Raw genomic sequence first — 13,712 nt, 5'->3', positions numbered from 1 at the left:
CCCGGCCGGGCGCCTCACCTGTCAGCCGCAGCTTGACGGGCCCGTTCCTCCGCGCGCCCGGGTTGGACATGTCGCCGCCGCGCCCCGCGCCGGGCCCGGCCTAATGGAGTCGCGCGGGGCGCTCAGGGCAGCGGCGGCGGCCGAAGGAGGAGGAGGAGGAGGAGAGGCCCGGATGTGCCCAGCGGCGCCATGAGCGGGGCCGGCGCCGGGGAGGTGGAGGAGGAGGCGCCTTCCCCGCCCCCTTCCCCTCCGCGCCGGGGGTGTGAAACGACGCTTGTCCCTCGCCCTGCCCGAGGGGTGGAGGGGCCGCTCTGTGGACACGCAGCCCCGCACCCTGGTTTTCTCTTGAAAAATAATCCCGAAGAGAAAATAACCCGGAAGAGAAAAAAAGAGGACATCAAGGCGTCGGGTTCGGCATCGAGAGGGGACGACCGGGCTGTGCTCGATGACAGAGACTTGACCTCCCTCCTCTGTCGATGCCAAACCCAGCGCCTCTGTGTCCTCTGTTTTTCTTTTCGAGATTGGGTTTTTTTCCAAGAGGAAAATCGAGGGCGTGCAGGCGTCCGGTTTCATATCGAAGGAGGGCACGCAGGCTGTCTTCGATGACGGCCCGTGACCTTTCTGTACCAAACTTTGCATCTAAATGTCAATCTCGTTCCTTAAGGCTGAAAAGGAAAGTAACGGGTGAATCTAAAGTGGCTCTTCAAGAGGAAAATAGAGGGCGCAAAGGCATCCAGTTTTGTATCGGGAGAGGACAAGCGGGCTGTCCTCGATGACGGCTATAAAGCAGTTCCCCGGGGCATAGAAATGGGAGGAAGATATTTGCAATCAACAGGGAGATGGGGAGGCACAGGTTTCTACCCCCAAAAAAGCAAAGATGCAAAATTAAAAGAGTTTCAGAGGCCCCAATATAAAGGCAAGTGCCCCTATGGAGACTGAGGGGTCCGTGGCTCCTTCAGTACTTCCACAGGTCGCAACAGGACAGTTGGAGGAGCTGGGAAATCGCGGGAAGGGCTGTGTATGGTCGTTGGGCCATTCGGGCTTAGACAGACCCACTGTTTATCTGCGGTTTAGATGCGTTTTCAGCCAAGGTAATTCCCATATTCCATTGCTGTTCTCCAAAAAGATAAGAATTGGCTTGCATCCCAAGTCTATATTTGAATTTAACTTCTTGTTTCCATCTTCCAGATGCTGCGGGAACTACTCCAGAAATTTCCAGGCTTTGTAGCACACCAGGGGGCACTATAATAGCAGCAGGGCACAGACAGGCAAGTTAACAACAAGAAATAAATCTCAGCTTTTTGTAAAAGGTCCATTTCAAGATGATCACCATATCATAGAGCAGGAGGGCTCCTCTCAGGGAGTGAGGACCTCCAGAGGTCCCTTCTCCAACTAGGTCCCTAATCATCTAGTCCAGCAGTTATCAGCCTTTTGCACCTTATGTCCCACCAACCATTTGGTCAAAAAACCCTGGTCCTACCAGGATAAAAACAAAACCCCACAAAATTGCACTGTTGGAGATATCTGTTGATTCACGTATTTGACGTGCAAACAACTGATTTTTTTCAATCGGGCAATGAGTTGAAGTCCCATCTACATGACCTTCGAGTCCCACTGGTTGGGAAACACTGATCTAGTCCAACCCTCCTGCCTAAGGCAGGATCATCCATATCCAAACCATCCTGCGTAATAGATCATCTGAACCCTACCGCGAACCCTGACGCAGCACAGACCTAGCACCCTAACCTGCCACAGGCTAAGCAGGGGAACCACAGCAGCCAACGTCCTGCTTCTATGAAGCGTTGTCAGTGCATGCTCAGGTGATCCTGGGTAGAGGGCCATGCCCCCTGCTACAGAGGAAAGCAAAAGCCCCCACAGTCTATGTCAATCTGAACACAAGATAAAATTCCTTTCTGACCCCAAATATAGTGATTGGTCTGACCCTGAGCAAAGGAGCAAGACCCTCTAGCCAGGAACCTCCAGCTTTTGTCCCAGCAGGAACATTGGCACAGCCCAGTCACAGTCTCCAGCCTTGAGTGCAGCCTACACCCAATGCCTCTGCTGCCAAGTAGGAGATCGCTGCCTGTTTGACACTTCTTCCAAGACAGCTAGTTTAATAGGGCTTTGTGACATAGGTCCCATTCTGCTGAGGTACTCCACAGTATCACTTGTATTATCACAGCACTTAGGAGCACTAGTCACAACACAGGACCCTTGTAGTAGGTGCTCTACAAACACAAAACAAAAAGACAGTCTGTTTCTTATATGTCTCAAGAGTGCCTGACGTATCACACCACAATGGAATTAATAATATATCTATTTAAACCCACACAGTTTGTTAGGTTTGAGGATCGAGCGATCGTTAAAAATAAGAAACAAACACAAAAAGGTTGCTTGCTAGTACGTATGCACTACATGACAATGATTTCTGTCAAAAACTGCAAAATGCTTCTGGGGAATATGTTCCTTGAAGCAACTTTTCCTCATCAAATTCAGCCTACAGCCTGCATAGTAAATTGATCCTGAACATGCCTTTTTGTTGCGTCTGGGAATTACACGAGAACTTTAAGAAGAGGTTTTTACACTCAGGGGTGCTCCTCGTGCTATCTGTGGAATAATTATAAGTTCTACATTGTACAAGACGCTGCTATTGACGTAATTCCATTGGGTCACGCTGACCTCAGTAAAAATGCTGCAGCTCTTCCATTTGCACGGTTTCGGATGTCTGGTTCTTTGCATCATTAAAAAGGTTATGAAACTTGCATGCATAATAGCTCTTTTCAAACAGTACAAAATTGGATTGATTAATTGCTTGAGAAATTCTAGTTTCTAAGAACTATAAAAGTAACATTTTTTTTCCATGTCTGACTTGGCCAAAGTGCTTGAAAGTGCCAAAAACATTTTAAAACTGTCTATTCAGATAAGTCATGGCCTGACATTTAGAAGTGCTCAGCATATCTGGAAAAGCTTGATTCAGAGCCCATTTAAGTAAATAGGATTCCTTTAATTGGCTTCCATAGGCTTTGGATCAGACCCGATGTCAGGCCAACAGTTACTAGCTGCCGACCATACTGAAGTTCTCTGGAATTTAATGGGACTCAGCATAGGCTTTGGGGTCTGCACTAACAGATCTCAATGTAGGATTGGCATCTTATAGATTTAAAACATTACAGAATGGAATATTAGGATAGAATTTAGCACTAACTTAAAAAAAAAGGGAGCGTGGAAAAAAACAACCTTCTTTCACCTAACTGATGGTGATTAAATGCCACAGCGCCTTATAACGTCAGAGTGCCCAGGCAATCAGAGCTTGCACTTCTGCTCATGCCCAGAACTGCCCCAGGCTTGAGAGGGCAGAAGGGCCTAGTGCTTAGCTCATACCTACCCCTGAGCTAGGTGGGTAGGTATCTTCAGCATCCTCACGTACACTGGCAGAAACCACCACTTTCTTTTAGAGCATTGCTACTGTCCTCTTATTAGAGCCTTGTGGTTAAAACACTTGTCCAGGAAGTGGAAGATTCATTCAGTTCTCTTTGTTGCCAAAGGATATTTAAACCACATCCCTGACTGCCTGTCCATGCAGTTCTGGGTGGGGCCCTCTTTATCCTGAAGAAGCTATTCACTTCTGAAAAGTATACAAGATGAACTGGGCCAGAGAAAAGGAAGCATAACCACTTACCTGGGAAGGGGGGGTCCTCAGTTACAGCCTCTCCTTCCAAGACTACCTCTGTCCAATGACCATATAATGCAAAAATCATTGTCAGCTGATACAGGTTAAAGATGCATCTTTCTTCTTTCCTAGTGACACATTAAGAAATTCACTGTGCTGTAAACAAGCAGCAGCTCATTGAATAATGGAGTTAGAACAGAGGAGAAGAGAATCGGGAATACTGGATTCGATTCTGCACCCTCTTTGACTTCAAACCTTGTATCAAATAAGTCCCAATAGGTCTGCTAATTTTGCAGCTAATGCACAATATTACTAGAAACAGTTTAATGGAGCTATATTTACCACAAAGGCAGTTTAGGTGTCTGGGGAGGGGGGTGTTTTTAAACAACAGACATTCAGTCTAGATAACTGAAGGTCAGACTAAAGTCAGTCTGTTGCAAATTGAAATGGCCAAGTCGTCATACTTTCTAAAAGTCACTATATAAAGCAAACAGGAGTCAGTTTGCTAATATAGCAACATTACCTGACCACTGCAAAACACACACACAAAAAAAGACAAAATGTAAAACCACTACTTGTGGTGTATCCAGTTTGTTTCACCTATTCTAATTTTAGAACCGAATTTTAGCTTTGCTATGAATTTTCTAACCTTTAGCTAGGATTCGTTGATAATATCTTGCTGTACCTGGATGCCACCTGTGTGTTTTACAGACAAGGAAGAGCTGAGGAAAACAGTCATTTTATCTCTTCCTGTATTCACTAGCTCTGCAAGAGATCATCAATATTATAATATAGTTGGGGTGGTATTGTAGATGTGGTGGTCCAAGATATGTATGAGGGGCAAGGTTTTAGTGATACTTTTTATTAGAACAATATAGGTGGGAGAGATATAGATAAATTTAACCTCTGAAAGATAGGCCTGGGAACAAAAATCCATAAGCCTACTGAACACTAAAAACTATGGACTAAGCAGAGATAATGGCTTTATAACTCATTACAATCTATCTGTTATCTCAGCTAACCTCTCTTCACTCCAAGGGTAATAATAACCCTTTTCCTTGTTGAATTATCTTGTTCCTCTACATGACTAAACTGTCTAATCAATTAGATCCCCCTTGTTTTGAAGCTACTTTGGATCATCTTTCTTTGCTACTACTTCACAACCTTCCTCCAATCCTTTAAATTACTGTTTTAATGTATGCTGGAGTTAAACATAAGCCATTTTTCCGTTACTTAGCTTAGCCTGTGTCTGCTGCTCTTAGACATGAGAGGTACTTTGTGCCCCAAAGCTTGTCCAACACATCTCCCAACTACACATCTATTCCAATAAAGGTGATCACCAACAAAGCCTTGCCTCTCAGGGATCACCAAGCCAGTCAATGCCATCATTCTTGTCCACTGTCCCCTTTGCCAAATAAAAACACTGGGTAGGAGTTGAGGAACAGCAGCTGGTAAAGGATCCCATGCAAGGAATGATGACAAGGTCAGGAAGCTTTATAAAGCACAAAGCTGCTGCAGTTCAGGGATCTGTTTACTTAGGAAGTCCGAACTGCTGCTACCAAGTGGTCCTGCTAGCATACTTCACTTCCATATCCAAGAAAACAATGCCATGAAAGTGCCTTGGCCCAGGGAGTTTTTTGTGCTCTCCGTGGCCCTCAGAGAAAGGACGCAGATATTAAATTGATATTCCATCAAGTCTTATATGTATAACAGAAAGTTCATTTTTCTTTCAAAGCATCTGAGTTTCAAAATAAGCTGTACATTGGAGTGGAGCTGATCTTATGATATAAGCATGTAAGTGTTACCATTACATCCTGACCAGTGTTCTGTGTTCCACTCTAGGCTGATATCACTGAGCAACAAATCCTTTCAAGATGAGGTAGCTAGCTCAGATCCAGAGGGAAGGGAGTGCCTTGCATCACCCAACAGCTCACTTTTTGGATGGCAGCCTCATGGACAGACTCAGAAGGGAGTTCCATCTAGTCATCTCTAGCCAGGTTAGTGGTTGAAGCAGAGTCTCAAGAGTGGGATGGAATGTGTAAAAGGCAATCAGGACTCATAGTAGAGATGGTATCTTTTATTAGACCAACAAGATTTTTGCAAACAAATTCTTTAATTGAAACTTAATTGAAATTTAATTAAAACTTTTTTTTTTAAATCTTGTTGATCTAATAAAAGACATAATCTCTACTATGAGTCCCGATTGCCTTTTCCTCTAGACCAATGCAGCTACAACCTGGATACCTGACACACAGAATGTGTAAGGAAGAGAAAAATGGATGGATCCATAGCATTCCAACAGGGATGCTGATGACCTCTTGAGGAACAACTAATGCCATGGCTGGTATCTTTTCAGTTTCCCTTCCAATAACAGCTATTACTAGGCTGTGGCTGCACACAGCAAGATTTCTGATTCTTGAATTTCCCAGTAGGTAGAAAGAGAAGGCTTTGCATTTACAGATATTTCCCAAATGATTTATTGTTTAGTCATTTTTCAGAGATGATGCCCATCCATCTTTAGAGGCCGAACATAAAGAAGGACCAATTCTACTGGAATCAGTGGCATTAAAAGCAACAGAAGTTAGAGAAGTTAGGCTCCTCCATTTTTTTGGTTGACTTTATCCTCCAGGTCATATTGGTTGTTAGATTTGTAACTGCAATTAACTGACTCTACACACTGACTATCCATCCAAAGGTCCAGTTCTGAGACTAAAAGCTAATACCACAGTACAAAGCTAAACAACCCGAATTAAAATGTTGCTCTACCAAATTCAACTCAGGTTGTGGAGAAATAAGTCTGTAGTCATTATACAGTAGCTATTGCCTTCAGCCCTAGTTCCAACTTTACCATTCCAAACTTCCCTTTCCAGCATTTTTATCAGAGAGATAAGGAAACAAAATCAAGTTTGACTCTCCAATCCTTACTCATACTGGGTGCATCTACACAAAACAGTTACTACAGTAAATGTCTATTAGGCCACACAAAACTAATAAACTCCACACCGGGGTAGTACTTGTAGATACACGCACTGTCCTTTACTCCACAGCACTGCACATGAAGACACTGACCCGGCTGGCCGGGGCACGAGGGTGCTTTGGTACAGGGCTACCTGTTGACTAGCTCCAGGCTGGAGCACTCTCATGCCCCAGCCAGCCCCTCCACAGCATGTTGAGACAGGTCAGAGCAGTCCTGGGCTGGCAGGCTGACCCCCCTCAGTTCCCCTGCCAGCCGGGACTTCTCTGACTTGGCTCAACATGCTGCGGTCCTAGTTGTGTGTTCAAATGGTGCGCCCAGGAACAATAAACTTGTGTGATATGCACCAGAGTTTATTGCTCCACATTAGCTGCAGGTGTAGATTCACCTACTGAGTACTAAAAGAGTTCCATGATTTATACAAGCTGAGTTCCTGCAGAGCACCCAGAATACTCTTCTTTTATGACCTCACTTAGCCAAAGCCCACCCCATAGACACTTGGACCAGCAGTGGACATTTCTTCTGATAAGAACAGTGCCCTTCTCCTCTCCCTTAGCTTTAGCATTCTATTGTTTCAACATATTCTTCTGAAAGTCTTTTCAGAGCCCATCAGACTTTTGCTTATAAATCCAAGTGTTTTTCAACACTTGTTGTCCTTATCTCCAAGGTCCTGGTTGTAATCCTCACTGCTGCTATTCTGTAGCAAGAGTAAAGGACCAAATTCACCTCCACTAAAGGCACATGTAATGTGCTTCTCCCTTTCAGAAAAGAGAAACCTAGAAATAGACATTTTTATCTCGCATGTGTCTCCTTAGTTTCCTCTGCAAACTACTAAAAGCATTGTTTTGGCTGCTGAGAATTACCTGGATTGAGTAATGTTAAAGTATACACATATGTACATCCCCACATACACAGGCTAGAGGTCTGACACCCCGACTAGAAAGAGGAACAGAGAGCAAGCCTGAGATGGGATACTTCTCTATCAAAGTCATATAATGAACTGAAGTGTCTAGACTGAAATGTCCGTTTCCCACCAAGACGCCCTTTAGTGTGCGGAGACAATGTTTATTTAAGAGGTCAAGATTCAATCAATTTCTCAGGCTAGAGAGCATGGTGGAGCTGTCTCACAAAAAGAAATAGGAAGGATGTCTCCACCCATCCACCAGCTGCTGAAAGAAGAGGACAGAGCCTTGGAGCAGCAGACACCAGAGCTCTATGAGAGACAGGATACAACTTGGGGAAATGATACATTCATGAAGGGAAATGACTGCAGCTGTGGCTACAAAAAATGCACAAGCCTCCATATCACAGGATTTTTCAGTAGTTAGTCATTCAGATAACTTCTGTAAGTCCATCCATAGCAGATTAATTAAAGAACAGATATTCCCATTTACTACTTTAGCAATTTTATTTACTCATCATGTCCTGCTGATGAGTAAAATACTCCATAAAACGGCAAAGGAGGACTCTTTAAAGAGCAGGCAGCATTGCTACAGGCTACCCAGATGCAACACAGTCTTTCATTACTGCTGGGAAACTAAGATCCACTTAAGATGCAAGTATTGTCCCATCTTTGAACTGACAGCAGCCAAGAGAAATTCTGCTCTCATTAACACCAGTATAAACCTGTGTGCTTGTGTGTGGCCCAGATCAAGACACCATGCTTCTTTGCCTCTACGATGCTGTTGCATTTTCAGAACCAGCGCTTCAGTAGTGATCTTTGCAAAATGTTTGTAAAGTGAGCTTAGAGCAGATCAGGATGCATAAAAACCAATTTACTTTCTCAAGAGTGGCCCCATGGCCTAGGATCATAAACCACTTCCTACTTTTGCCTCCTTCTGGACGTGATTCTTTATCCATTGAAATAAGAGTTGATTCCCTTCTCCGCTTTCCCAGTGTAACTTAGTGACTCCAGGGAAGTCAAAATGATACAGCCTCTGTTTGAGAGGTGATTTGGCCTCACTGACTCCGTTGGACCAGGATTAGTCCTCCATAACTCTAGTCAAATTGTCTGGGTAAATATTTTCAACAACAGCCATTGGCTTTAGGCATCCATCTTGGGGGGCTTCTAATCTCAGTTTCTACAAATACTGAGCACTCACAACTTATACTGAAGTCCTGAAAATGGTAACTTTATCCTTTCTTTACCTCTGTTGTATCTTCTGTAAAGTAATGATAGTAATGCCACTAAGCTAATTTCTCAATGCTGTGATCAAGGTGAAATTTGTGTATACTATAATAAAAGCTATTTTGACTGATCTCAGAATTATGGACCTGATTTTTTAACTTATCTGCAAGTACTTTTTCTATTCCCTTGTGAACTGAGCAGCTACAGAATCAGGTCCTGCACTTTTGTTTGGTACAAAAGGGTTGATAAAAACTTGACATCTTCTGGAGTAAGCCACAGCATCCTGTCAGTAAGGCGGGTGTATAAGCAATTTACCTTACCATTGCACCAGCAGCGTCTAGCTCCAGGCCAGATGCAAGTTAGCTTGACAACGTATATATTTTCTGCAGAGTATAACTTTGAAAAAATGAAGCATTATCAGGGAGACAACTGGTGTGAACAATTCTTTAGCACAGTTGACATGAACCAGTTTTCTACTACTCCAAAGTATTCAAACATTCAGGGACATTAGTCTTCCCCTAATCTCTTCTACACTGTCATTTTTCACCACCAGTTTTAAAAAGTAGATGTTATAAAAAAAAGTAAATCAGAATTTAAAGCCTTAATTCCACCAAGCCTTGGAATTGATGCATCAAATCTAGACCTTCTGCACACTTTAAAATCAGGAATGCTGTACAAAGTCAGACTCTTGGTCTGTCTAGTTCAGTACCCTGCTTTAAACAGTGGCTGCTATTGAATGTTTCAGAGGAAGGCAAAAGGTATTTGATTACCCATCTACAATGAGAGAAAGTAGATCATGCCTTCTTGAGCAGTGACTGTTGAGGTGCTTCATGTGGGGTCTGAACACAAGGGACAGAATCTCAGTTTAGGGGCAGAGGAAAGTTAAAGGACTACGTGAGAATTTAAAAGTACAGCTGTTATTCTAAGTCTACCCAGGAGAGGACTACGCATCTTCTCCTGAAGCCTGCAGTGCTGGTCATCACCAAACACACCATACCGAACTAAACAGAATCCCAGCAGTAAGGTCATGGTTTCAGATGAAGGAGCCTAAGGTGGCTCCTTCATTCTGTCCAGAGAAAATAGATCCTTTAGGTCACTGACAATTTTGCATATGGATGTTGTGAGAAATGCCTCCTGAGATTTAAGTTCAGGAGGTATGATCTGAATCACAATATAGTATACTATGTACTTGTATGGGTCCTTTCATCTGCAATACCTTAAAGCACTTGACAATAGGTAACTAGACATCATAACCACAGGAAGTATGAAAGTATTGTTGTAGCCTCATAATGGAGAAGTGGAATTACTTGAATGTGAAGTGGTGTGAATTAAGGTGCAAGACCAAACTGTAAGTGTTGGAAAAGGAACCCAAGCTAACTGCCAAAGGTATGAACCACCATATTAAAATTACATTTATATACACACATACAGTGTTGACAACTTAGACGTATATTCAAAACTTCAGTGTCTGTAGCCAAAAATAGAACCTATGACGCAGTGCTGCAATAAAGCACAGTGGAATCAATTATAACAAGATGCAGTTCCCCTTTCACTTTCTCCCAAATCAGCAGCATTTTATAATAGTATCATATGATCCATTAACATATCCTATAGTTTGTATAAGCTTCTTATGTACTTGACATTAGACAACATCATCCAACCATCCAAATGTGGAAGTGATTTAGAAGAGACCTGCCCAATTACCTGTTATTTTGTAATGCTGGATGTGCTTCTATAGTCTCACTACCAAGTATGTAGTGAAAACAGTGATGTCTAGCCTAATTCAGTTAAATTACACTTGTAATTTAAGAATGAATCTACAGTGGGGATTGCAAGTCAGGCAGAAGACCCATAGACATTTAATGGCAAGATACCAGTTAGTGTTAAATGGAATCTGAAGCAGAAGCTATGTATCTCATCCCATATACCTCTGATCCTACCTCAATACTATGGGTAGCCCACTGAGAAATGGAACTGAAATGCAAAACAGCCTATTTATGTATTAATACCAGCACATACAGACAAAGTGCAGGCCTTGATCTTGCAGTCAGATCTGCAGTCAGAGCCCAGTACAATCAGGACTTCAGGATCAGATCACATGGCTTTGAAGCAAGTGGTCTCTTGTTTATTCTGTAAAAGTGCCTTTCGCAATTTTGCTGCTACAAAAAACTTTGCTAGAAAGGCATGTTGTTGTTCACGTCTAAGCCACATTCAGTAAAGGCAACCAATTCCTAGCTACAAGGTCGTTGTTTTGGTAGAATGTTTTCTAATGCTTATTCCTGGGGTTAAAATATGTATTTTTTTGTTTGTTACTAAGGAACACTTCACTTAGACTGACCACTGCAAATCTACAGTGCTTTGTAGGAGATAAAAGCTGGTGCTCTCAACACAATTTAAACTGCAGGCATGTGCTATTGGTTATAGCTGACAAAATATTTTAAAACCAGTCTGGACAAAGCATAGAAGGCACCATGGGGAACAATATGCCTTGGCTGCAGGGCATGGACTGAATGATCCACTTGGTGTTCCTTAACTCTCATTTTCAAGATGATTTATTTGCTATGAACAATTGTTTTCACCAGACACTCACCAGATACTCCATTCCTTCTGGGCTTAAATGTCGTGGCTGTTCCCCACCCACCCCATCCCCTCCCCCAACTATTCAGATCTCACACACCTTATTCTCCTCCTCTCTAGTCCAACCCTGGTCCCAATCCAGAGATATTTTCTAGTAGTACAGAAGGGAGAAGAACTTCACCCTTTATACTTTTTCTACATGGGAGACAGAGATCTGCCCGCTCTGACTCAAATTGTGTAACCCTGCCCTTCTGAAAGAAATACAAGTGGATTTTTTTTTTGTCCTCTCTTTTTGTAAGTTCTAGAGACTACAACAATGTTATTTTTCTAGCCATTAGGGGGAAGGAAATGACACACGGAGGGAATTCAAATCCCTCCCCATTCCTAGAGAGTCTATCCAAAAGAGTCAGACCGTTGAGTTCTGGCCAAGTGTTGTTTCCTGCTCTGGATTGGGACGGGGGAGCAGTGGGGGAAGGGGTGGGGAGGCATAGGGATGTAACATTAAATTGCTGCTTCTGATTAACAGCATCACTCTGAGAATGATTTCACAGGATTGCTTTGAATGGAATGGGGCCTCTGCAGCCCAGATCTATGTGGCCATCCACTGATAAAAAGAGCTATTTTTACATCTGTTTTACATAGTGGGTGAAAATGAAGTGATTTGGATGATGGCAGAGTACCTTGGAGATGATTCAAGATTTTCTGATACCACCAGTACATCCACTCTTCCATGTGCCCGTAAAACATAGCCGCACACCCATGGGATTGCAACTCTTACACTGCTTTGAACCTGTACATGACCTGGTATACAATACAGAATGTTTGAGGTCTACCGAGACTCCGTCATAGGATCTCTTCCATCACCTTAGTAATCTATTTAAAAAATAAAAGTCATATTCAGATACTGGTCATAAAGCATTAAAGGTAACACTGTAGGGCACACTGTAGGAAGGTGCAACATAGAAATTGAGCACCTTGACACTTTTTCCTGACCCTTGTAGTGAAGTTACCCTTACTGCAGCCAATGCCAAGACTCCCAGTGCTTTTCAATTGAGTCAGGATTTGAGCTTTAGGGTCTCAATCCCATCAGTGAAGACCCTCTTCCAGATGTGTAACGCATACCTCACTTGTGGATTTGGCCCGCCACCTTATGTAATTAGTACTTTTTAATTTGGCCATACAAGATCAACTTTAAGAAACTAACACTCCTTTTCTCCACCATTTTAGAATTGTTTTCCTCCTCCCATCCCTTTAAATCCCAGACTCCTTTCCCCCTGGGCAGCAGGTGAGCTCCAAATTGGAAGCAGACCACCACTCTTCCATGAACCGTCCTGGCTTCTGTGGAAAAGCGTCCATTGCCTGGAGTCCGTCTGAGACGGGCAGCGCTCTGCAGTCAGAAACTGGACTGGAATCCAGTGACCTGTCGTCCACATGAACTGCTATGGAAATGTGCAGAAAATGAACCCCTTCTAGCCATCTGTGTTACTTACACTCTGCCCCACTCTGGGGTTGGTGCCATGCCATGCATGGATCAGTGGAAAGGAAAGCAAGCTGTCCCATTGTGGACAGATTCACATTTCAACAGGTCAAGTGCTTTTCTTCTAGATATGCTCTGGCTAGATTTTAAAAGTAGTTAGGTCCTCAGCTCAGAGTTAAACATAGTAGGAGCTAGGTGCTAGATGCCAGTCTTAATACCTGCCCAGCCTGAGCCTCATTTTCCAATGCATCTCCTTCAGAGCAAGTTACTTTTAGGTGCCCAACCCCTGCATTAAAAGGTTACTGCGAGTCAGGTTAGATTTAAGTGAGAGTCAATACATTCCTCTCAAAATTAGATTTCAAGAGCCAGGATTGATCTTTATATTTTACTTTTACCTTGAGTAAGATAAAGTAAAGACAGTAAGCCCTGTCCCCCAAACAGCAAGCACTTTCTTGACGCTCAATCTTGCGTTCAGATCGTTAGGCCACAGCTTCCCCTCAGATCACAGATGTCATGTATACTGGTCCAGTCCTATCCTGGGCAAAGGGATGATGTAATAAGGCTTACCACATCTACCTTCCATGATGAGATGATTAGGTTTATTGGTTAAAGGAAAGGAATGGAAATTAGGACTTAGGGGTTCAATGACTAGCTTTGCCCAGGATTAAGTGCAGATAACCTTCTTGCATCTCAGTGTGCCCGTCTGGGGATATTGAGAACACTGAGACAGAAGAGACCAGCTGCTGCTCATTTGTAATCCCTCCACCAGTCACTGCCGAGCCGTTTCTTCTTGTTCAGTCTAATTTAAACATCCTATAGGAAGGTGCTGTTGCCACATCACTTGGAAGAGTATTTCACAGGCTAACGCACCTGACTGGCAGTAAGT

General features: G+C 43.2%; 1 protein-coding gene across 1 annotated transcript in view; it reads right to left on the bottom strand.

Annotated features, from left to right (window-relative positions):
• The window catches only part of SMURF2 (SMAD specific E3 ubiquitin protein ligase 2), a 106,645-nt gene extending 106,430 nt beyond the window's left edge, over window positions 1–215 (bottom strand). The window contains exon 1 of the mRNA XM_019516619.1: window positions 19–215. Coding sequence (XP_019372164.1) covers window positions 19–70 — 52 coding nt within the window. The 5' untranslated portion in view covers window positions 71–215. The remainder of the gene's footprint in view (window positions 1–18) is intronic.
• Window positions 216–13,712: the final 13,497 nt, after the last annotated feature.

The sequence above is a fragment of the Gavialis gangeticus genome, unplaced genomic scaffold (assembly GCF_001723915.1).
Source record: "Gavialis gangeticus isolate Ggan-Ray unplaced genomic scaffold, GavGan_comp1, whole genome shotgun sequence".
In the NCBI taxonomy this organism is placed as follows: Eukaryota; Metazoa; Chordata; order Crocodylia; family Gavialidae; genus Gavialis; species Gavialis gangeticus.
The sequence above is the reverse complement of the archived record's forward strand: the minus strand, read 5'-3'. Positions and strand labels throughout refer to the sequence as shown.